The 24,776-nt window shown below is 38.3% G+C and overlaps 1 protein-coding gene across 1 annotated transcript in view; it reads right to left on the bottom strand.

Annotated features, from left to right (window-relative positions):
* The window catches only part of LOC114572855 (disks large-associated protein 2), an 81,309-nt gene extending 56,560 nt beyond the window's left edge, over positions 1–24,749 (bottom strand). Inside the window, exon 1 of the mRNA XM_028604637.1 lies at positions 24,716–24,749. Coding sequence (XP_028460438.1) covers positions 24,716–24,749 — 34 coding nt within the window. The remainder of the gene's footprint in view (positions 1–24,715) is intronic.
* Between the last annotated feature and the right edge of the window lie 27 nt (positions 24,750–24,776).

Genomic DNA, 24,776 nt, shown 5'->3' with positions numbered 1-24,776 from the left:
CAGTCTCTGTCACAATAATCATATATGTGATGTTTTACGTCTATTGGCAGACATCCATTTAAAATGTAGGCAATGGCATACCCTACCGGTCAAAAGTTTTAGAACACCCCAATTTTTTTTTGTTTTTTATTGAAATTTTAGCAGTTCAAGTCCAATGAATAGCTTGAAATGGTACAAAGGCAAGTGGTGAACTGCCTGAGGTTAAAAAAAAAAGTAAGGTTACCCAAAACTGAAAAATAATGTACATTTCAGTATTTTACAAAAAGGCCTTTTTCAGGGAACAAGAAATGGGTACAAAATGTAAAGCTGCTCTGCAGCAATGGAGGTTGATCAAGCTTTGAAAGTTGGTGCTACCAATTCCCACAGGTGTTCCAAATTGTCTGCATTACTTCCAACCCCCTCTGTTTGTATAAAAGTATTGTTGGAACACACTGTGGTACCATACCCTCGTGAGCATTATTTAAACAGTATTGTACTGCAGAAAGTAGTGTGTTGTTATAAAAATGGCGGGAAAAAGGCAATTAACAATGGAAGAGAGACAGACCATCATAACACTTAAAAATGTTGGTCTTTCCTATAGAGAAATTGCAAAGAAAGTCAAGGTGTCAGTGAGTACCGCATTCTTCACCATCAAAAGGCACTTAGAAACTGGGGGAAACTCTGACAGGAAGAGGTCTGGCAGACCCAAAGCCACAACAGAATCAGAAGACAAGTTTCTGAGAGTCAACAGCTTGTGTGATTGGCGGCTCACAGGATAACAGCTTCAAGCACAGCTTAATAGTGGTCGTAATAAGCAAGTCTCAGTTTCAACTGTAAAGAGAAGACTTGGAGCTGCAGGTTTGATAGGTCGAGTTGCAGCAAGAAAACCATTGCTAAGATGTCAGAATAAGAAAAAGAGGCTTGCCTGGGCCAAGAAACATCATCAATGGAATACTGAAGACTAGAAGAAGGTGCTATGGACTGATGAATCAAAATTTGAAATCTTCGTTTCATCACGCAGGATTTTTGTATGCCGCCGAGTAGGCAAAAGGATGGTTCCTCAGTGTGTGACATCAACTGTCAAACATGGAGGAGGAAGCATGATGGTCTGGGGCTGATGGATCCAGGGCCGGTGATTTGTACAGAGTGAAAGACACCCTGAACCAAAACGGCTACCACAGCATTTTGCAGCGCCATGCAGTACCCTCTGGTATGCGCCTAGTTGGTCAAGGGTTCATCCTACTACAGCAAGATAATGACCCAAAACATAAGTCCAAGCTATGCCAGAACTACCTTAGAAAAAAAAGAACAAGATGGTAAGCTTAAAAACATGGAGTGGCCAGCACAGTCACCAGACTTAAACCCCATTGAGCTGGTTTGGGATGAATTGGACAGAAAAGTGAAAGCAAAGCAACCTACAAGTGCCACACATTTATGGGAACTTCTGCAACAGAGGTGGGAAGAATTTTCTGAAGAATATTTGATTTCCATTGTAGAAAGAATGCCACGAGTGTGTTCACTGAACAAAAACACACTGTTCAGCTGTTTTATCTGCCAAAGGGGGCTACTTTGATGAGTCAAAAATGTAGAATAAATTTTGGTCCATGATTTCTTTTTTAACTTAAATTGTTCATTTGTTCTATTCTTTCATTTCAGAGTACAATAAGACATTGAACTGCATGAATTCCAATAAAAACCTGGAAAAATTGGGGTGTTCTAGAACTTTTGACCGGTAGTGTATAAAGAGCCTTTTTTCCATGTCCACTGAAGTTTCTCAGCTTGCACTCTAGTAACATTTGTGTGGTCCAGGTCGCTTTGCGTAAAAAATGGTCATTCGCAAGGCTACTTTTACTTTTATACTTTAAGTACATTTCCAAGCCTGTATTTTGTTACTTTTACTTGAGTAAAGAAGTTAAATCAGTACTTCTACTTTTACCAGAGTATTTTTTAACACAAGTATCTGTACTTCCCGTACTACTTGAGTACGGGAAGTGAGTACTTTTGCCATCTCTGCATTTCAGTCACTAGGAGAGTGCTGCAGCCTGTAGTTTTGGACACATTTCTGTACTGATTGTAAAGCTGCAGTAGCGGCAGTTCAAACCATGGAAGAATAAGTAGGGCTGGGAGCTGAAAGAGCACTTGCTGCTCTGTCGTCACTACCACTGGTCTGCCTTTGAGCAAACATTTAACCCCAAACTTTTCAGAGGCCTACAGATTGTTGTATTTCGCAGCTTCCAGGTGTGAGTGTGTGAATGCAAAGCAGGCCATTTGTGGAAAAGAGCAGTTGTGCTTGAATACAAATAGGTTAAAAGAAAATACACAATAGCACATCTGTGTGTACACCTTTGAGCACATGTGCATCAACAGACATTGTACTCTTACAGTATGAGAGGAGAGCTAATATCAGAAGTGAAGGGGAAAAAAGAGAGTAGGTGTGGAGTTGGAGAGATTGATGGAGTTCAGAGTGGTGAGAATCAAACTTCTTTTCAAGCTCCTGAAAGGCTTTTGAGAAAAGCAAGCAAGCTTGTTTCCATTTTAGGGTGAGGGGAACATTTCAGAAGATTACATTTACAGTTCAGAAGATTACATGCAGCCATGGTGTGAATGTTAATCAAACTGTAGGTTGATACACCGTATGCAAAACGTTTTTATCAAGGTGACAATCACCGAGTGAAAATGCATTTAGTTGTCATGGTTGATTTTTCTTTTCCTTCAATATGACAGTAGGTTTTATAGATGGAAATACTCCCTCTTGGCTGTTTAAGATCTCACATTGCAAGTCCATTAAACATTGATGAGAGATTTCCTGTATCACATCTTATGGAACAACTATTGTGGTGCATGATCAACATACATACATACATCCTCTCTACTTAAATGTGCTTCAGTCAGCACCTGATGAAGCCTGTAAAACATTTTTTCCCCCATGACAAAGATGCCACACACTAAGGGGTGAGAGATTAGGGCTAGTGCAGAAGAGAAAAAAAGAGAGAGGGGAAAGCCTCACTGCTTGCTCGGCTCTCTGGGAAACCAGTGTGCTGCTGGCTGCTAAGTTAAAGCTCTGCTGCTATGCTACAATCAGTGCCTGGCCAGCATTTCCCAAGATGGTTGCATAACTTGGAATAAATGAGGCCTTCCTCCTCCACACCAATGCACAGCTAGCTAATGCCACAGGGAAGAACAGAGCAACAGGCAGCTAAACTGTAGAGCATGAATCACTGTTTAAAAATAACATCCTTGAGATAATTTATCAGATAATTTATAGCAAAAACATCCGTTCTTAATCGTTAATACTCACTTATTACTTATTGTATATAACATAACAGATTTATCCTCACACATGTAAAACTGTTGCTAATGCTGAACAAAGGCTGCGTTCAGACTGCAGGCAAAAGTGGCCCAAATCTGGGGGTTTTGGGGGTCAAGAGGTCAGACTTCTTCAGAAGTAGTGTAAACACTCAAATCTTGCCCAGATCAGATCTTTTTCAAATCAGATTTAGACCACTTCCTTATGTGGTCATGAATCAGACCCAGGTCAATGTGGCTGCAATGTGAACAACCAAGGCGGATTTGATGCGACTTTTATGTCAATAGCGCACACAGAGGACTTGGCAATGCCAAACAGGTTAGCCAGTGTGCAGTAACCTGCCCCCGTTGCCAGCCAATACAGCCCAACTCTGATATGTTTTTGCACAGAGATGGGTCGCCTAAATTGAGTGTCCTGCCATAGGAGTCTTGAGGAGAGGCGCTGACAGAGATATTCAAAAGTTGCCCTGACATCCGAAAGTTTTGAATAAAATGCGTCTCTGTGAAGCTATTCACAATGCACTCCCACCACTCCTTGCTTCGTCTCTGCATCCACACAGACCTCTGTAGTGAATTTGCAGCCATAACCCCACAAAAGGCCAAAATAGCCAATTTGGCTCTCTTTCTCTTCATTATTCTCTTCCTCAGCACCTGCTCATTAATGTTATGGCTGCCATTACACAAACATTTTGAAATAAAAGCGAAAACGCTTACTTCCTCCATAAACTCCCTAACTTTAGTGCAACAGCGTGCTGCGTCTGATGTATTGTTATTGTTCTTTTGCGCATGCAGGTCGGTTCGAAACCGCAAACAGTTCACACTGGAATCTGATATAGGCCATTTTTTAAAAGGTAATGTGAACAGCCAAACAAAAAATCGGATTGGAGCAAAAAATCCAAATTAAGTATTAAGACTTGCGGTGTGAACGTAGCCAAACTGATGGCAAACTATGGCTAGAAATATTTAACATTGGTAGTCTGCCATTATTGTTGTTTCTAAATTGATTAAAACACAATTTTATATAATGTACAGTTATAACTTACAGCAAGATACAAACAAAGGTAATAATTAGTATAAATGTAATACTATATAAATTAATGTAATGTAATTTGGTAAGGCTGACTGTAATATTGTTTTCATGATAATGCAATACATCATGCCATTAATCTCCAGTTATTACATTGAAGCTGGTGTAACATCTTCTGATGCACAGAGAGAGAGAGAAAAGTACAAAAAGAAAATGCATAAAACCAAAGCTCCTCCTAAATGTATAATGCTAATTGATGATTTCTTTATTATAGGAAAACGGAATTAAAAATAAGTTTCTTCCTAAAAAATATCCTGATATCTGCACCTCATATCTGCAACAACTGCAATATTTAAGCACAAGCCAGGCCTTCATCCTCATCGTGTTTTAACAGATGTTTAATTAAGAATGCCTGCTTCGACCAGATACTTTGTCGGACTTCATTACAGCAATAGAAAAGTAATGCTCTTGCAATATATCTCATAAATACCCCTTGACTAAGAAGCATCTGTTTAAGTGATATACAGTATGTGGAAAGGCATCAGCGTGGTGCAGCTTGTCCTGGCCTGCAGCGAGTACCTCTGCACAAAGAAATCACTGCTGTGTGTCACAAATTCGCCTTTATAGCTCCACTTAAGTACAAAAGTGAAACAATCCCTGTAACTCTCTGTAACCCTCTCACAATTATTTCAGCAGCAACATCATCACTGACAACGATTGACAACTTACAGCATGCTTAAGTAAAGTAATTCAGTCTTCCCACACAGAAGGCACAGAGACACAAAGTGACACTGAAACAAGTATTACAGTTATTTCATTGTCCATTGTTAGTAGATTGTTAGTCTTTGGTAAAATTGTACTTTTGTAGTTAAGTTTATATATACCTTGCGAAGCAGCTGCTTAGTGTTTGTTTCAATGCAACTACTTCACTATATTTGGACTCAGGAATTAGTAGCTAATGCCTACAGTACTTGGCATAATACACAGGTGGGTGTTTAAATGTAAGTTCCATTGCAGCATTGCATGAAGTGCTTCCTTACAACATCTCAGTTATTAGTGCTGTGAGAGTAATAGTCGATGATACTATGTGTAAACTACAATTTGGTGTTTTCTTCTAACTGCAGACAGCCAATCCTTAAATATAAACACTAAAGATATTATTAGGTTGTTGGGTTTAAAGTGTCCTCCAGATAATTTAATATTTGTCCCTCTGAATTTTGCCGCAAGGAAAACAGAGCTATTTAAAGCTTTTTGAGCTGCTGACTTTTGGCATCAACATTAAAATTAAGCAAAATGCTTCCTAGAGTGAGACAAAATAGCCACAGCAGAACGGCTCCAGATGAGACGTGTCACATCAAGCAATTTTAAGAATTAGCTATACCAAGTATTGTAAATAAAACATTTTTATGAATGGCACACTCATGTGGGGCTGCAACTATTTACTACTTGCATTAACAATACTACTATACTCATTGTTGATTAACCATTTTGGTCTGTAAAAGAAAAGAAAATATGCATATCTCAATATTACAAAGCCAGAGGGGACATCTTCAAACTGCATCATTCCCCAGAGATATACAATTTACTATAACACAGGACAAAGAAGATGGACAATCAAATATTTCACTGACTTCAATAATTAAATTGAATTTTAAAATAGTTGCAAATTAATTTTCTGTTGATTGACTAATGAATTGACTAATCGTTTCAGTCACACTCATACCTTATTTCAGTGGCAAAGACTAAGGTGTACGGTATATCTAGCAGCTGTTAAAATTTTGTTTTTCAAGCTGCCCACAAATAAGCAGTATATATTCATCTTCATGTCAAGAAAACACTACAACCTCTCTTGATGTGCAGGTCTAACAATTTGCCATTTTTTGATCCATCTCTAAATCATCTTCAGCTTGGAAATGTATTCAGCTGTGTAGCTCATTAGGATTTCTATGTTGTTATTCTGTGTTGACTGCATGTGACGTGCCATAGAAAGCGCACATTTTAATGGCCTATTTGTTACACGCTCTTTCGCTTGGCTTTCTAGGTAGCAGTAAAAGCCTAGCACTTTCAGGATAAACATGGATGATGCAAATTGAAAACATGTTTTTCTTCTTTCCTCGCTGCAAACATGTTCTGTCACGGTTCTGGAGAGGGTTTCCACGTGTGGGAATTCAAAGGTGCACCACTCTCTTAATTAGGCTGTTTTGTCATGTACCACTCCATCTGTCTTGAGCCTACTGCAGCAGAGAGAGACAGAGAGAGAGAGAGAGAGAGAGAGAGAGAGAGAGAGAGGAAGAGAGAGACAGGGAAAGGATATAGGGTGGGGTGGGGAACAACTCCTTCCCCAATACCTGTGCAGCCTGCACCAGATTGTCAAGCAGCCAGTGTGAAAAGTTGAGCTTTAATGATGGCTAACCAAATGTGAAGCACATAAAGAAGACAGGCAACCATTCTGATGAATGTGCTGAATTAAAAGATGAAAAGATCCTGCATGATGCTCAAAAAGAGGAAGAGAGAAACTACCATGAGAGGAGTCTTACAATAAGCTATATAAAGAGGATGATACTTGGCAGCAAACCTAAATGGCAAGATTGCCCCATCCAGCAATGCTTGTTAAACGACATAAAAGGAGGATACTGAAATTCATAATCGGTTCCAAAAAGGAAAGCCTACATACATACATAGCTTACATACTCTGTTGTGGTAGTGTGTTCCTTCACAGCTATCCCAAATAAAAACAAAAGGTGTGTAATATGTGTACTCATGCTAATAATCAGGCTTAATTAAGTTAAAATACTTTGCTATAAATTGTTAGTGTGAATTACAGTCCGGCCATTGATATCACAGCAGGGTGTTGCTGAGAGGCCAGGTCACGCCATTTGTCTAACACTCAAGAGATAGTAGGATAAAGGCTTGTTGCTGTGGCAACCACCTATTTCGTGACACAGGAATGAAAGGCTGCTTTGTGAAGCTGAACAGAATCACAAAAGAAAGAACTTTGATTTGTTAACATGACAAACTGTGTAGAGTATTTCTTTTCGTTCCATTTAAGAGTTTGTCAGGGAGCATGCCAACTAATCAACAGTAAAATCTGTCTAGAAGCAAAGCTAATTTCCATCTGTAAAGCCTGACTATCAGATATGATGCATAACATTAGGCGACAGGTTTTTTTGTCAGTGTAGGAATAAATCTTGTTTTTAGTAGTGTCGGAATAGTTGTTTTATTTTCAAATCCTTAATTTCATTGTTGGGAAAACTTTCTATTTTTGTAGATTTGGTTTGCTAACAGAGGAGGAGGTCATGTTTGACACGTCTTTCACAGTAATTATGAATTGACTCTGTTGAAACGGATCTGTTCCTTGATTCTGATTGCTATACACGTCAACGCAAATGTCTGGTGACAACATGGCAGACTGGATCCAGTTCTCGAGAGCTTTAAAAGAGAGTAGTGATGAAAACAAATCCTGTAACCAAAATAATTTCATGCAAGGTCTGACTTACATGAAGATGCTTTAATGCTGTTATATCAAAAGCAGTGTGTCCAATTTAAAAACATTCAGCTTATGCATGGGAATACAGAGAATATTTGTATTTGTCTTTATTAAAATGTTTAACCACTTACAAAATAAGTTGTCATTCATGGCAGGTGTCATAATTTCCCACTTAAATGTATTTGTTCTAAAGTTCTGTTTTTTCTTATTCTAGCAATTGGAATGAGGATTTCACAGAACCGAACACATTGAGCACAATCTGAATCTGAATTTGACTCACAGAACAGCACTGACAGTCTGTCAGAGAGCCCACTGAGGGGAACCTGTCCCTGGATTTATTACTCATGCTGGGCTGTGACGTGACGTTCTTTTCTTGATGTACATGAAGTTAAACACACACACACACACACACACATGTGCACAGACATTAACACATAAACACTTCAACAGACACACTTAAAGCAACACTATGTAACTTTTAGCTGCAGCTGTAGTTCCAATGAGACAACCTGTAGGTGGACCGAAGCGGGAAAAGTTACATAGTGTTGCTTTAACATTTGATTGGTTGGTATTGCCCTTACAAAAGAGGTGAGGAAGCCAACACCTGGACATCCATCTCACCTGGATCACAGACTATAGACCCCAGCGGAGGCACCATCTGCTCTTAGAAACATCAACATCAGCGTGTAACCTTTGGACTCAGTTCTTTGATTCGCTGCAAGATCCAAACTATATAGAAGTCAATGAGAAATGTAGTTACAAATAATAACTCAGTATTGATTTTAAACCAGAATTTAAGGACTTAATAGCTAGTTAAATTTTGTATGTGCGTCTTGAAGGGTAATGTGTAGGGGTTAGGGTTATTTTCATAATATATATTATATAATATACACAGAATAATTTTTATGTAATAATGTTTATGTTAGCCATATTTGGGGGTTTGTCTGATGATTGACGAGTCTCTCAGGTTTGATTGTTCCACATCAGCTCCCCCCTTGTTGCCACAGGGCCACATTTACTCACTCACTGAAAAGATTACAGCAAGAGGTAAACCCCAAAAAGTCCCTTCAGTAACCCATAGATGATGTTACAGACCAACATTCCATCCATGTTTCTCTAGTCATTGTTCATCACAACCTAAATCTCAGGCCATACATAACCAAGATCCTACAACCTGTACCTCCCAGTATCAGAGCCCTTACTGTGCCAAGCAGCAAGAAAATTACTGTTCTGTGTTATCGTTGTCTATTAATTTATTTAATCTGTTAAATCATTCACATATCCATTCATTGATTTGTAAATTCATTGTTTCACATTTACTGTGGGGTTGAAATATGAGCTCAGTCGAAATACTTCTTGTTTTTTTTTTACAGTACACTTCCTTATTAACCTTAAGGTAGTCTATATCCACGACGTTCCACTTCCGGGATTGCTCCGTTGGCACCGAAAATTCCGCCGGATGGAATTTTAAACTCCGGTCAAATTTATGAGGACTATGGTTAACTGCTCCTCAGCGAGACTATCTGTCCAATCTGAGTTTTCTTTGTACAACTAAAACAACCTTTGAACATACACGTTCCACCAAAACAAGTTCCTTCCCGAGGCTATTTTTCAGCGGCCCCGTGGCTCTGTCCGGCGCTTAGCGTTGCCCAAGGCGATTGTGATTGGTTTATAGAAATGCCAATAAACCAGAGTATGTTTTTCTCCCATCCCAGAATGCTGTGTGTACTAGCCAGACCCTCCTCCGCAGCGCTGTAGAGGAAGGTCTGGTAAAGCGAGACTAACCTTAAGGTAACATTACATTATAACGTAAGCCCAGCAAGCCAAATGTCTCTGCTACTGTCAGTTTCAGCAGTCTTTACCATGATTGTGCACAGCCTGCCAGTCGAGAATCTCATTTATTGATCGGCAATGTTATCTTAAGACAGGCTGAGGTCTAAATATGCATTCTCTGTATGAGGCAGAGCTCACACATTGATTGAATTTACCTGGGATCTAAATACAAATACAGGCTACAGTCCAGAGCACATTTCAAAGAGGTATCTGAGTTTAGGTCCATCTATGATTCTGAGTGATTTTTGATGTGGTGTCACATGTCAATTAAACAGTATTGTGACATAAGTTTGAGTTAGTTTCGTTAATTTACAGTTCGACCATGGCAACTGTCATTGCTCATGCTATTTGAGGTTCTTATTCCACTTTTCAGACTAGTTTGTTACTTCAAAAAGAAGCTTTCAATCAGTATTTTGTTACAAATATTCGGTTATGAACTGTCGGGAAACCCAGTTGACAAACCAATCCATATGTCTGTGTAAAACCAACCTAAACATAAAAGTCCAATCCTAAAAAAGAAAATACAAGCTCAACCTGCAACTCAAGGATGTCTGAGTCACAAAATCTCTCAAGTCTAGTCTCAAGTTTCAGCCTGAAGTCTCCTCACACTTGACAATATTTCTCGAAGATTTTACTGCAGATTAATTACACCCTGTTTAGTCATTAATGAGGGTCAATGAGGGTTTAGAAGAACTTTAATTATGACTACAAGTTGCAAACCCCAGTGCCAATCTCTCTGGTTATGTAAGTGAAATTTCTTTTGTCGCTGAATTCTCAACCTGACAGTGCTGAGAGAAAATACTGGAACTCCGCTTTGGACTTTTTTTCCTTTGACTAAAGCAACACCTGTATGACTGTCAATGTGGTTTCTTTAAAGCTTCAGCATTGTCCATTCCACTTGAAGGAGCAGACAGCTGTTAACAACTCTGAGAGGTCCCTTGTGAGGTTTATTGCATTAGACAATTACACGGTACATGTTAACGTCTACTGTCTGCCTACAAAAGAGTATGGGAAATGGACCATACTGTAACTATAGAGTACTTTATCATGCAGATTTTAATAGACATGTCTTGCTTATGCCAGACCCGTAAAGTAGGTGTAAAAGATCTCAAATGATTGTCTGAAGCCTATATTCACTTGAAAATAGTATTCATGTAACTGATGAATTATCTTTCAACTTCTGTGTTTAGACAAAGGCGCTAGAGCTGAAATGATTGCTTATCATTGGTTAATTAATTTAACATTTGACAGAAATACTCTTATTTAAGTCTCTGGTTCCAGCTTCTCAAGAGTGTGTATTTGCTGATTTTCTTTGTTTTCGTATGATAGTACATCTAAGTAAGTATCTTTGTGTTGTGGACTGTTGGTCAGATAAAATAAATATGTTCAATATGTCACTGTAGGCTCTGGAAAAATTGTGATGGTCATTGTTTTTTTGTTTTTTTACTAATTTCTGACATTTTATTGACCAACTGTTTTATCAGGGAATTAGGAAAATAATCATCAGATTAATCAATAATGATCATTCATTAGTTGCAACCCCTAAAGGCATTCACATCAGCTAATGAAATTAGCAAAAATCACAGATACCCTTTTTGGTTAATCAAACCGTAAATTGAAGCTGGTTCTTAAAAATGCACTCAACAATAGAATACACTACTGCCTCTGTTTTACATGACGTACATAAAAATCATGCCAAATCATGACTGCTATTACTAAGAATATGATTCACAAATTAGATGTACAATTGATTTAAACTGCAAATAATCTATATACTGTATGGTCACAAATCCCTCAGCTCCCAGGTTTATATTGGTGCTGTGCAATTAGGGCATTAGTTACACAGAGTAACACAAGACTTATTAAAAACATTACCCTGTAAAAGACTGCTTAGCTACTGCAGGACTCCAGAGTGCTGATATCTGCCAAAATGTGAAGGATTTTGCTCGCTTTCCTTGTATGGTGCTGGCTTGCACCCAATTTTCCCAAGAACCCTACAGCCAGGAAGGAAGCCTTGAGCTCCTCTGCTCATTAGGTTCAGTTACTTCTAATTAATCAAAAGGGTATATACCGGTAGTCTTTCTGCTCAACGATGTCACGGATTCTTATGAAAGCCTTAGAGTGGACCAAAATGTGAATTCCCTTTTCTTTTTAAATTCAATTTGTGTGTGTGTTTTTTTAGGGATCGACCGATACTGTTTTTTCAAGGCCGATAACTATTCTAATTATTAGTAGTTAATGAAACCGATATTTGGAACCGATATGCATTTACAGTGAAAATGAAAATCTTTAAGTCAAAATTTAGATTTTGGAATGTTACAAACTCCAACACAAACTTTGTTTAAATGCTTTAAGTGCCTTCAACATTTTTTAAACCTAGGACCCCTTAACTGAAAGAGAGACAGACCCGCAACTACGTAAAATGTATAAAATTAAGTTGCTTAAGAAATTGGGCCTACAATGATGTGTAGGGAGGCCTAAAGCCTTTATACATACCTTTTTTAGTGCATACTAGAATACTAAGCTATTAAAATAATTGTCATGATTTTATAAATCATATTTTAATGTTTAAACATACATGTGGCACAGTGAATGCTTTGGGATATTTATATTTGCTAATATGTTGAATTCATGTTAAGACATTAAACATTTTGAAAAAAAATATTTTATTTTAATTAATAGTTTGGTGGCCCCCCTGCAGTAACTTTGAGGACCCCCTAGGGGGTCACAGACCCCCTGTTGAAGCTCTCTGCTTTAAGCAATTATTTAATAAATTAGAAACTTTCAACATAATACTTAGTAAAAGATAGTCAAAAGGTGTTGTGGGCGGGACATTAAGTCAGACTCAGTGGTGAGTGAAACTGGAGCAGAGGGAAAGACAGAGCTGTAGCGGAGCCAAAGTAGCGCACTTTTTTAATTAATTAACTTTAACGTTTATCAGGCAAATGAAACACTGATACAGATCATCTGCAACCTGCCAAAAAACTGCCCTACAATCGGTCAGGGCCAAAAATCGGGCCATCCTTAGTGTTTTTACCATAACCATATAGGTATAGGATACGTCCAAAATGGTGCAAAAGAAAAGTAATCTGGAGGTAGCACAACATCCAATATTGATTTTTTTTCTTCTATGCAATCTCTTTTCAGTAAGTTTACAAAGAAAGCTTGTAGATTATTAAACTATTCCCAGTTGTGTTTGAAATAAAAGTAACAGAAATGCCGCAGATGTGACAAATAAAAAAAAGCTCTTAGAGGGGGGTTAGGCTCTCAGTTCGTTTGATCACAGTTTTCTTTTTTTTTTTTTCTTTGTTTTAGACTGCCCCTGATATTCTGCACTGTGCTATCCAATAACAAGGTATTTGATCACTATGGTATTTTAAATTAAAGCGCTTGTGCATATTTGGTTATTTATTTATGCACAAATCAAAGTATGTCATCCTACTCACACTGTAACACATGGGCAGTAGTAATATAAACTCCTTACAACTAAAGATCTCAGCACTATGGACAAAACCTTTATTGTTTTGTTACATTTTTAAAACAGGAGAGTAGGTTGACGATCTGTCTCTGCTTGCATCTTTTTTGTCTTTTTTTTAGCCTTATAATTCAACAACCATCTCACATGCTTCAGAAATTATATCATACAGTATTGCACAGACTTTATTAGACCCATCTCACACCCCATCTTTTGTGATATGCTATAAAATTGTAAGATTGATGTTATCTCACAGTGTACAGAAGAGGAATCAATGTTGTTAGTTGTTCAAGTTAAAGTTGAAATGTTTGATTCATGGTTTTAGAGATCCGCAAATTGCCAGAATGCCATTTTGCGGCGATCAAAGCATCAAAGAAATACCAAGGTGTTGGTCCAGAAACAATGTCCAGATTCCTGAGGATAATTTACAGTTTATTGGAACTATTTTTACAGATGAAATAGATTACAAAAATGTACCTGAAGCAGAATGTAGCCTGTTCACATAAACGTCATGCCTGTAACTGTGTAATTAATAAATGTAAAAAAAAAAGGAGAACCAAAAACTGCCAACGACACAACAGAGTAGCAGTAGATCTTACACTGCCAAGTCTCACTGCTCATTCTTCAGTTCATCTGTTCTGTTGGTGTCCCCCTTTTCATTTACACTGCAGGTTTATAAGATATCTTTTGACATTAAAATGTTGTCAAGCGCAGCTTTAAACAGTTTCTCAGATGCCATGGCATTTTCTTGTTCAATTACAACTGAAAATTGTTTTAAAATCCCCTGATGTTACCTCGTCCGACATGTCTCACATGCTGACCTAAGTCAGCTAGATTCTCATGTTCTGTTTAATTATTAATTGGCGCCATAGTGTGAGCTTAGAACTAACTTTATTACAAAAATAAGCAAACAATCTGCAACTTATTATGCATTATTGATACTGTGCATATCACGCCTTGAGAGGAACAACACAGCTTCCATATCTGGGGCATTATCTGGGTTTGTTTAGGGCTGAAATGTTGTGTGCGCCACACATATTGATTATACCGCAGGGAAAGTGATTTATCAGAATTACTCAAGGATGCTGGACACCTTGTGCATAAATAATAAGGCAGCGTAGTCCTCATTAAATTGGGTAAATCTCCTCTCTCTGCCTTTAAGACTGCATATACACTGACTCATTTACTGACAAGTATCACTAAGTGATTTATCTCGTGTCCTCCCTACTTATCCTTTCCCTTTTTTCATTCACACACACATAAACACACACACACATACACACACACACGCACACCCACATGAAAGGACATACTTCTGCTGTAGGGATGAGTGGATTTGCTACAACAGAATCTACAGTCTAGAGTACCTGCAGTATGAAAATCATCGGCACAGGAAACTAAACATAGAAAGATAGAGAAATAGAAAAGCACAACAGATTATTTTCAATTTCTTTCATTAATGGTTTTATAAGTAAGACAGATTAGTTCTCTGCCATGGCAAACCTTGGTCTCTTGGTTCAAGTCCAAAGCAATGTCAACTATTCCTCCATAATTACATCATTAGATAAACAATGCCCCTGGAAATAGTGAGCTTTAAAGGCAACAACATGTAATGAGCCGCTGGAAAAATTTAAAATTCTTTCACACATTGCAAAAATGGAACCGCCTTTAATTTAATCCAAGTTTGTTCTCTTTAATGCCCTTTCAATTAAGATGCTAACTGAGTGGGATGTTGCAAACAATGTTCCAAGACCAATATATAATGATTTGCAATAATGGCTTCATATTCCTAAGCCAAAACAAAAATTCAATTAAACAAGCAACATTAGCTAACATTCTGTATTTCCTCTTGTCTGTCAATAGATCTGGCAACACACAGTATGAGATGCTACCAAAAAACCTCAGATTAAAGGATTGGTATTCTCCTCCAGAGGTAAGCCTCACAACACAGTTGCTCTATTTTTGTATTTGAATTGTTGTGCTTTTCCTCAACAAGCTGGATATTTCTCTCCAAGAGATTTGGGATAGTTTGAGTCTTATTAATTTGTTCTCATTTGGCTGTCTCACAGTTAGCACACTATGGAGACAGGCTGCCAATGAAAGTAAAAGCAGGATGTGGAGATAATTGCAGTTACAGGCTGATCAGCTGTTGTTCTGAATCCATTAACATGTCATTTGGCTGTGATGGTGACTTCTTGCAAATTTTCCTCATAACAAATAATGAAGTTATCAATATGACATCCATATGTTATCCACAGTAAGAATACTTTTGGGGTTCTCACTTTTATGATTATATGAAATAGTAATAATAATTCAGCTGAATATAATAAAACTCTGTATCCTAAATACTTGGGTTAAAACAATTTGCTGTGATGAGTTCTGAATTACTTGTTATTTCCATAAAGTTTAAGATTAAATCAATAAAGAGATCCTACGTTGTTTAAAAGAACAATAATTTGTGAATTGTTTAACCCGCTTTTTTAAATACAGGATTATTGTTTACACTAACGTGTAAGCAATGTAACATAGAATACATTATATATAATTTAGCAATACATGCAATGTCTTGAAAGATGGACTTCAACTTCATCCCTAAAGAAGAGCCCTTCAATATATCAGCCATATGTCAGATGATTGCACTACAAAAATGTCTGTTGGTATAAGGTAAACACTTTGTGAGATTGTTTTTCATTTACATTAAATGTTATTTTAAATGTAATTCTGAAGTCATTTTAGGCAGTTATTACATAATTTATTTTGTTACGACTACAATGTCTTAGCCTGGGAAAACCATGACGAACTTCCGGCAAATTTGATATTTGCTCTGCAAGTCAGTCTAGCCAAGAGCCCATTCAAGCCCGTTTCCAATTTTTCCAAATCGAGGCACCAATCACAACCGTTGAGGTGGGCTTACACGATGACGATAGCGCAGCGACGGCAAGCAGCTTTTTGTTTACATTCAACATGACGGCTACCTAGCAAAGCGCAGCAACCCGTTGATGCCGCTATTGCTGCTACGTCACCCGGATCGTTGGTCTGATTGGTTGGACTATCCAATGCGCCCAGAGGCATTTGAGCGGCGTCCGTTGGTGACGCCCCTTTGGAAATGAGCTGTGAATGAACCTTGCCCAGACTGGGCAGTCTGGTGTCTACCAGGCTAACAATGTCTGAATGTAATAACTGCATAGAGTAAAGTATATATAACATGAAAAGCATGAAAGCGTGAATCTGCAGTGATTGCAACAGGCACTTTAAAAAAACAAAATTGCAAGCCAGGACAGCAACTGACCTTTCAGCATCCATTTAATTCCATTTAACTATACACTCCATTCTCTATCCCCCCTCAATGCATTGCAGCCTGTTGAACTTACATGAAAAGTGTATCTGTAACTCTAACTGTGTGTAATGTCTTGCTGTACTTTTGCTTTTTCTCTGCCGCCAATGAGAAGAAAAGTTTGCAGCATTCTTGGAAATGTTGTGGCAGGGAAGTTGGATCATGAATAGGACTGTGATACTGCTCCTGGTGTTTGGTGAGAATATATGTATTCAGTTTTCAAACACCCACTGTAGGAGTTCAAGAAGGTTAGCCTTCACCATGCCTTTTTTTTTAAATATATGGGTATGAGAGTATCTTTCACAAAAATGCTAAGTGGTTGCCAGGCAACACTAGATATGTCAGTGCGAGACGGTTTGCAAGGTAGGGCTCACTTACAACTTTGCACTTATTCTCAGAGGAGAACGAAGCACCCATAAATTAAGAGGAGAGTGAAAGAGATAAATACAACTCAAAGCGTATTAGAGCAATTACATGAACTGTAAATTTGACATCTTGCAAATACCAAATATATCCAGCATAGGACACACATGTCTAAATCAGTCATCTTCACAGATTATCTTGTTCCACCCCTATAATTAAACCTCATGCTGCTGCTGCGCTGTTCACTGAGCCGCACATTAATGAGCCATAAGAACGTGCTAAATGCACTATAAAGGGTGACAAAGACATTCATGATCAAACACACCTCACTGTACATCATATCTTAATTTATTCCCACAACTACCTTTAACTTTTGACATCCACATTTCATGCGTGCTCTCCATCCTGGCATTAGGATTTGTCAGGAACTAAGCATTCCATATTTTCTCCAAACACCCAACAGCATTTCCTTTGGATTTAAAGGTTGGGATTTGATTGCTGGTACATCAGAGGACAACCCAGTGGTGTGTGTGTCTTTTTGCTCTCGCTGTAAGTTACTCTTCCAGGCCTTGTCTTCAGGATTTTGAAAGTACAAGCCTGTCACAGCACCAGCCTAGATAAAAACAAGGGTGATGACCTCGGCTGTCAGCTGAGCAGCCCTGCCCTTCCTCCAAGAAGGGAAAAACAGACACAGTGGAAGCTCACAGACAGCAGCGATGGACACTGGGATTACACACAGCACTATGAAATTGCTGTTGATGTACTGCAGCTGTTTGCTAAGGTGACACCAATTGTTCCTGCTATATTAGACAGTACAGTGAGGGGAATAAAGGGATTTGAGGAGATGACATGTAACTGTTTGTGTGGGCCTGGCCCTGGAGTATCAATACAGCAATATGTGTGGCTGCCTAAAGAAAGTGTATCTGCCTCTGTGGTATAAAATGTGCCTTTGAGCACTGTGTAATGTTCATTTTCATTTGTAAATGAATCAAAACACACAAACAGCCACCCACATACATGTACAGACTGTACATACAGCCTGCACTGTATGCTCACTGCGAAAATACACAACCACACACATGTGGTAGTGATCAAAAGCAAATAGCATCTCTCATAACACGATTTCTACCATTTGGGAGGGAAGCTAAAAACCAGCATGACTAAGTGACCACCATCACGACACAGCTACAAGGGCTAATAATTCAAGCAAAAGCAAATGTCAAAGCAGTTTTATTATTCACAGTCCCTCCAGGATTTTGCGGCCTTTTTTTTTTGAGATGCTTGATTTTGCGGGAGCTTTTGTAAAAAAATTGCAATAAAAGTTGTGATGTCTTTTGTATAGTTCTTTAAAAATAGAAAGGAAACTTGTTTTGGGGAGAATAAAATTACTCTGGGCTTTCTTAGTAACCTTACCAAAAAGGCTCATGATGCTGCAAATGTTGGTATATGAAAATGGCTGGTGGATTTAAGACAAAAATTAATAATTTATTGAATGAATCAAATTTGAACATACTGTATGTGTAATGTTAATTTCCTATCCTGGCCTGGGACACACATTCATACGGTTCGATAAAGTACTTATTGAACTTTAACTTATCATTGCACTTACAATAACGAGCATAGCTGTCCTCAATTTAGGTCATCTTGTACGTCTCATCTCCGCTTTTTCCTACATCCACCGTGTGTGTTTGTGTGTGTGCTTGCGTCAGTCGTGGGGGGAACTGAGCAGCAGCCCCTCCTGCTGCAGAGAGCCAACAGGATTGAAACAGCAGCAACTTTTAGCGACTTTAGAGTGACAAATCGTTACAGTGTACATTGATGTTAAAATGTATACAGGTTGGCAGGACGATCTGAAATGTTTTGCACAGTCTTTCGCTGTATGTTTTGTTGGTAAATGTGAGATGTTCGAGTCACACATGTCTCGTCTTCAAATCAGAAACAAAGAAATTAATTGGGCAACGTACGTGTGTTACGTCAACCCGTTCTCACTCCCGCTTGGTCAGTGGCTCTCAGAGTCACTGGTCTAATCGAGGTAGCAAGATAAGTTAATGTTCCTCTAAACTCTCCATCTTTGAACAACATTCACGACTTAATTTGCACCTCCAGTGCGTCAAGGCAGAATCCTTGTGTGACCAATCAGCTAAACCTGTATAAACACAATGTGACATGAATCAATCAATCAGTGCAATGTTATGTGGCACTTGAGCTGAAATGGCAGTAGGAGGGTAGCTTCATTACTTCAAAATGTAGCAATGAGACATGGAGCCCCTCATACTACCTATCAGCAGTGTTCAACTATGGCAATTAAGGTTTTTGGCTTTGGTGTGTGAGAGAAATGAAAAATGGATGTGTGGTAGGCTCTACTTTAGGTTTGGAAACCAGCATAGCTCCTCCTAACATGACAGTGACAAAAATGTAAGACTTAACTGCTGTCACATTGAAAATGGCTAAATTTTAAAAGTCTACTGGAGACTCGGAGGACTGAGTCATCAACCATGCTTTTCCAATATCATAGCTGATCTGCTCCATCTCTTGTTCTCTGTGCTGCACATGGCCAAATGAGACAGAGATCACTTGAAATGTTTTTTAGCAACAAAAATGCACCACGATAACCAATCTAGCAGCCAAATCTACAGTAGATGCAGCATAGGCAAGGTACCACTGACTCATCAAACAGTGTTTCAGCAGAACTAATGGACAGCTGGCAGCAATAGCCCATGTCACGCAGACAGGCCCAGCATCCCCCCAAGGTCCCAGCCAGTCTCTAGCAGAGCACTGGCACCAGAGCAGCAGATGGTGGCGAGATGATGGCCTATCATTACTCATTCAGCAGAGAAGATGGCTGTCATAAAAAGGTTTCCATGAGAAAATTTATTTTTTGGTTTTAGTTGCATCCTTTTTTGTTAAAACTTGGCAGGTTGAACTTGGGGGTCATAACTAGGGCTGCAACAAACTATTATTTTAATCATTGATTCATCTACGAATAATTTTCTTAATAATTTGATTAATTGTTTGGTCTCTTAAACATCAGAAAATATTGGAAATTGTCCATCACAACGTCCTAAGTGACGTCTTTAAATGTCTTGTTTTGTCAAACCAAAGTCCAAGTAAAAGTCCGGGGAGAAACATTCTCTGGTTCCAGCTTCTCAAATGTGAGTATGTTTTTTGCTTAAAAAATGACTATGCAATGATTATATGTTGCCATATAATTTCCTGTTGATCGATTTATTCATTTGTATTTAAGAATGGAAAGATCAAGGTGCCAAAAGTACACTAAGGTGCTATTGTACAGCTACCCAATAAAAAACAAAAACTTTAATTTTACCTTAAGCCAAACGACATATTAGATGTTCAACCCTGAGACTGAAGTGTATCTTTCAAAAGTAATTATATCTAATGTTTAAAATGCTATGCTGATGAGACATAACTGCCTGTTCACCCCAATTATTTTTATAATTATAACTACAATATAATTATATAACATATTCCATATCTAAATAGTTAATTTCCTGCCTAAAAAAAAACTAAAATCTCAGTTTGGTGACACACAGCTGTAAAACTAAAATTATATCAGTAGTTGTGAGTTTGATATCAACCGCCATCACCTCTGGTTGATATGAAATGCATGCTGGGATACTTGTCAACCCCTCAAGTTCAAGGCCCTTTTCAGTTGTCATCCATCTCCTATTTCAAGACTCTATCTTCATGCTAATAACCAAGGTATAAAACCATCTTCATGCAGTTTAAAGGCAGAAAAAGTTTCAATGTTGGAGACTTTATTGCTATAGCAACGGATGGATTGAATATTTGGCTCTGTTTGGGCTAAAAACAGAATGGAGATGCACTTAATGCAACACTGTTAGAGAAGCAGAGGCTTAGTCACCGCCTCCTTCCATAGTGCACACATAACAGTTCACTGAGACAAACATGGTGACCTGCGTCTCTGCAGAATGTTGGAGTTCCCTTTCAAGCTGTAGTGAAGGGCTGAAGGAGAGCAAGAGGTATACAGAGGAGAAGGTGTTGAAGATCCAGGATTCAAGTTCGTCCCAAGGGAGATTTGTCTTGGATGAAAGGCTGCCACATAAAAATACATTATACAATACATACATGGACAGACACAATACATAAGTACATACAATACAGTGTGCAACACAAGTGCAAACAATAAAGTGTGTGCAGATACCTTCCACTCCTCCTCATACCTTATGGCCAGAGTTAAGAAGATTTACTGATATGGGGATGAATGAGTTTTTATACCAGTTGAGGTATCCTTTTATGTTTAATTTGGACCCTGTAATGTGGACCTGATGGGAGCAGCTCATATTGAGGGTTAGTGAGTTTGTTGCTAATGGAGATTTTGCATCCTCAAAGCAGTAATATGTACAAAGATGAGGCATAACAAGTTTAGGAAACAACACCCCAGTGTACGTTCGAGAAAATGATATAATAAAAAAATCTAATTTTTTAACCGAGTAGACAGTGAATGTGTGTGGAGTTATAACATACATATTTTAAAGCTTTTAGATGTGTGTTTAAGGAGGACACTTAAATGGAATAAAAAAAAAGTTAAGAATTATTTCATTTTTATGAACATACTGGCTCTAAAAGTGAACAGCCCCTCGCCCGAAACACTTTTGTTCTGATGGACTCAAACAGTCCTGAGGGTCTTGGTGAGACAGTAAGACCTGGCAGAGTGTTCTCTCTACCGTCTTCCTGTATCTAGGCAACAGCAAACCGCCACGATTATTACATCATCTGGCAGAGTGGGCCTCCCATATATTAATCTCAAAGCAACACTTAGCTGAGCTTAGTGAGCGGTGAGCGAGAGCAAAGGGTGCTTCACATGTAGAGAGGGGAGGATGGAGAAAAGGGCAGAGGGTTGTGGAACTGGGAAGGTGTGTGTGTGTGTGTGTGTGTGTGTGTGTGTGTGTGTGTGTGTGTGTGTGTTATTATGGCCTATATCGGGGACCTCTAGTAACTGCAACAATACTGGCCAAACTGGGTAGAGTAGTGTTTTGTTCAAAAACACAGTATGAGCCAGGGAGTGAGTTTTAAATGCCATAGAGAGTGTTATCGTTGAGTCAGTGGTGCAGAGCAACTTCCTGTCAACCCTCCACAGATATATCACAGTTATTTTTGTGCTATGTGGCTGTTAAATTCGTACTCACCGCCCCTTTAAAGTATATGACCAGAGATATTGTATATTTTCCAAACAACATTGTAACAAGTATTGCCTCTGTAGCCGATTTTAATATAGCTCATTCCTTTGCACCACACTGTTGCACTAGGTGACATGTTCCTTCATAACCCTGAATTTGGGCTACTGCCCATTTTTTGACTCAATCCTGCTACCTTAAATACTCACTACAACACCAAGTGTGTGTATTAATCTGCAACTGAAAATAGTCCCCCAAAAAGCACAATTTACTGCAGTTTGTGTGAAGTTTGCCAAAAACTAGTTGTTGCGGGGAATTAACTAGCGTTTTTTTCCCAAATGGTTTTCCACTGTCGAGAAAAGAACTCGAGCATTGTTTATGTTCCGGTTTATAATGTTAGAAAAGACTTGCTTTACCCATTTCAGTATTAAAAATGTTAAGCATCTCCTTGTATATTTTGTAGTGTACTGGGAGCTTGGTTTTGCGCCACTGTCTTTCCTTCTTCCTACATTCCCTCTTCAAAAGCTAACTGTTGGGTTTAGTTTCCATGGGGCTTTCTGTTTTTTATTGACTTCCTTAAGTTTTAGTGGCGCTATATCATCCATAATATCTACCATTCTTGAATTTAAATGATCCATCAAATCATCTACTGAGTTTGATGTAGGACTTGAAAATTGTGAAAGAAAAACTTTCACAAGCCTTGGTGTGATCATTAATATTTTTCCTCTCATCATAGAGTTGTTAGACTTTATTTTAAATCATCCACCTTGTCAGATGTGGATGATTGTATGGTGGTGTTACATCACCAGACTTTTTAAGGTAATAAAACAGGAATCAGGAGGGAGCATTTTATATTTTTGTTATTTCTATATGGTATTAAGGGCACAATCTACCATATTTTACCATTGGGTATATTCATATGCAAAATAATGGTCTGTTTTACCCCAACATTCATACAAAATATTACTGTAAAACTAAAATGGAAGAGCATCCAATAATATAATAAAAAACATAAATAATAAAACATCCTAAAAAATGTGTTATGGGGACTGTTTCTGTAATTGTGTGCAAACACACAGGATGCCATTCCCTACTCTCTCTTCCTACTACTAGAAGCCACTAACCACTGTATGAACATTTTATGCATCAAACAGGCTAACTAATACAGTTTTTCATGGCACCAAATGACTATTAGCTCTGTTTACTCACTTTTTAATCAGTTTCCAAATACAAGTGTCTTATTGTGTGCACAAGATGTCTTCTCTAGCCACCCTTGGCCTGTTGATGTAACCAGATGTCTACATTCTGTAGCCTGTCAGTGCTCATCAGTGTGACTCTGTGCACATGTATGTGTGGGTATTGTTTAAGCCCACATGGAGCTCTGCGGTTATATTTGTGCACTACTTAAATTAATAATACTGATAATTGTTAGGCATAACAACGTAATTTTGAGCTGCTGTGAGTAATTCACCTTAACTGCCGAATTAGTTGGAAAATAAAACAAGAAAAGGCTTTTATATTGTCTACAATACAGTCATGTGATAATCATATCATCATCATTTCACTGTTAAGCCCCAGACTGCACAGACTGAATTCTGCAGCCAGGTGACTGACAGACTGTTACCTGTTTAGTTTTCAGCCTGGTATGGCTGCTAGCTACATCTCAGTATTTCAAACACTGTATGAGCCTACAGGTAGGAACCTGTAACTAAAAGAGACAGTGTTTTGTCATTCAGTCTGTTGAACTGTGAAATTCCCTGCTTGTAGGGGTTTCTCTGGTCAATTGAATCCATTTAAATTCTATTTTTTTTCCCTCACTGAATATTTATTTGTTTGTTTGTAATACCAATATAATTTATCGATGACTTTAGTTTAGTCTGTAATCTCATCATACTGTATCAGGTCAAAACTGTTGAACATGTGAACATCATTTCCCTATATACATTTATTGTATTTTAGTGTATTTCCTTTCACTATGTTGTTTAATTGCAAACCATTTTGATGTCCTGCTGAGATTTTTCCATCAGCTGTGTTTTACTGCACACAAGCAGCAGTGTTGCTCTCACACTCAAGTGTGATTTGTCAAAGCAGTCTGACATTCAATAGAAGCTGTTTCTTTTTAAGACACCAAGAGCACACTGCAGTGACAGACTATTTTAATAAAGATGCCGCTGAGGGAGATTACACAAGCACAAACTGGGTATTTCACATAGCAATATTTCTTATTATGCCCATCTGCAGTAACAATAGTGAGCCTTTGTCCTGGTCTCAGAGCGCCTTGGGTGGTAGCTTTGCTGTTGTGAAGGGTTTTGTGCAGGGAAAACGGCCTGAATGGATAGCGAGTCCAGAGGCAAATAAGATAGAATTAAAATCAAATCAGAACCCTCCAGGACATTAAGTGATTCATCTTAATGATTTTTTTGCAAGTAGATATGAACTTTTTGGTACAGTAATGCGATTTTCAGTAAAGGCACGCAAGGTAATTCCACAAGGCTGGTTGCTTTTTTCATGTAAACAATATTCAACAACAGTTCATATGACAGATCCAGATAAGATTTTATTAGGATTACCTGCTCAAGCATTTTCATTTTCCTTTTGCAAATAAATACTACCATAGAAACTGACCTTAAAATGTAGACAGCAAAAAACAATAGACAGTAGGAGTATCTGACATCGATACAGTACAGTATGTCTACACATACTTGTGTTTCTAGGCAAGCAATTTATTACCAGAAAGCACCCAGAGAGCACTTACCTTCACCATGGCTGAGCAAACCTCCAGATGCCATGCTGACTGGCTGATGATCTTTTGACCC

The sequence above is a fragment of the Perca flavescens genome, chromosome 18 (genome assembly GCF_004354835.1).
Source record: "Perca flavescens isolate YP-PL-M2 chromosome 18, PFLA_1.0, whole genome shotgun sequence".
In the NCBI taxonomy this organism is placed as follows: domain Eukaryota; kingdom Metazoa; phylum Chordata; class Actinopteri; order Perciformes; family Percidae; genus Perca; species Perca flavescens.
This window is presented reverse-complemented; position numbering and strand designations above follow the sequence as displayed.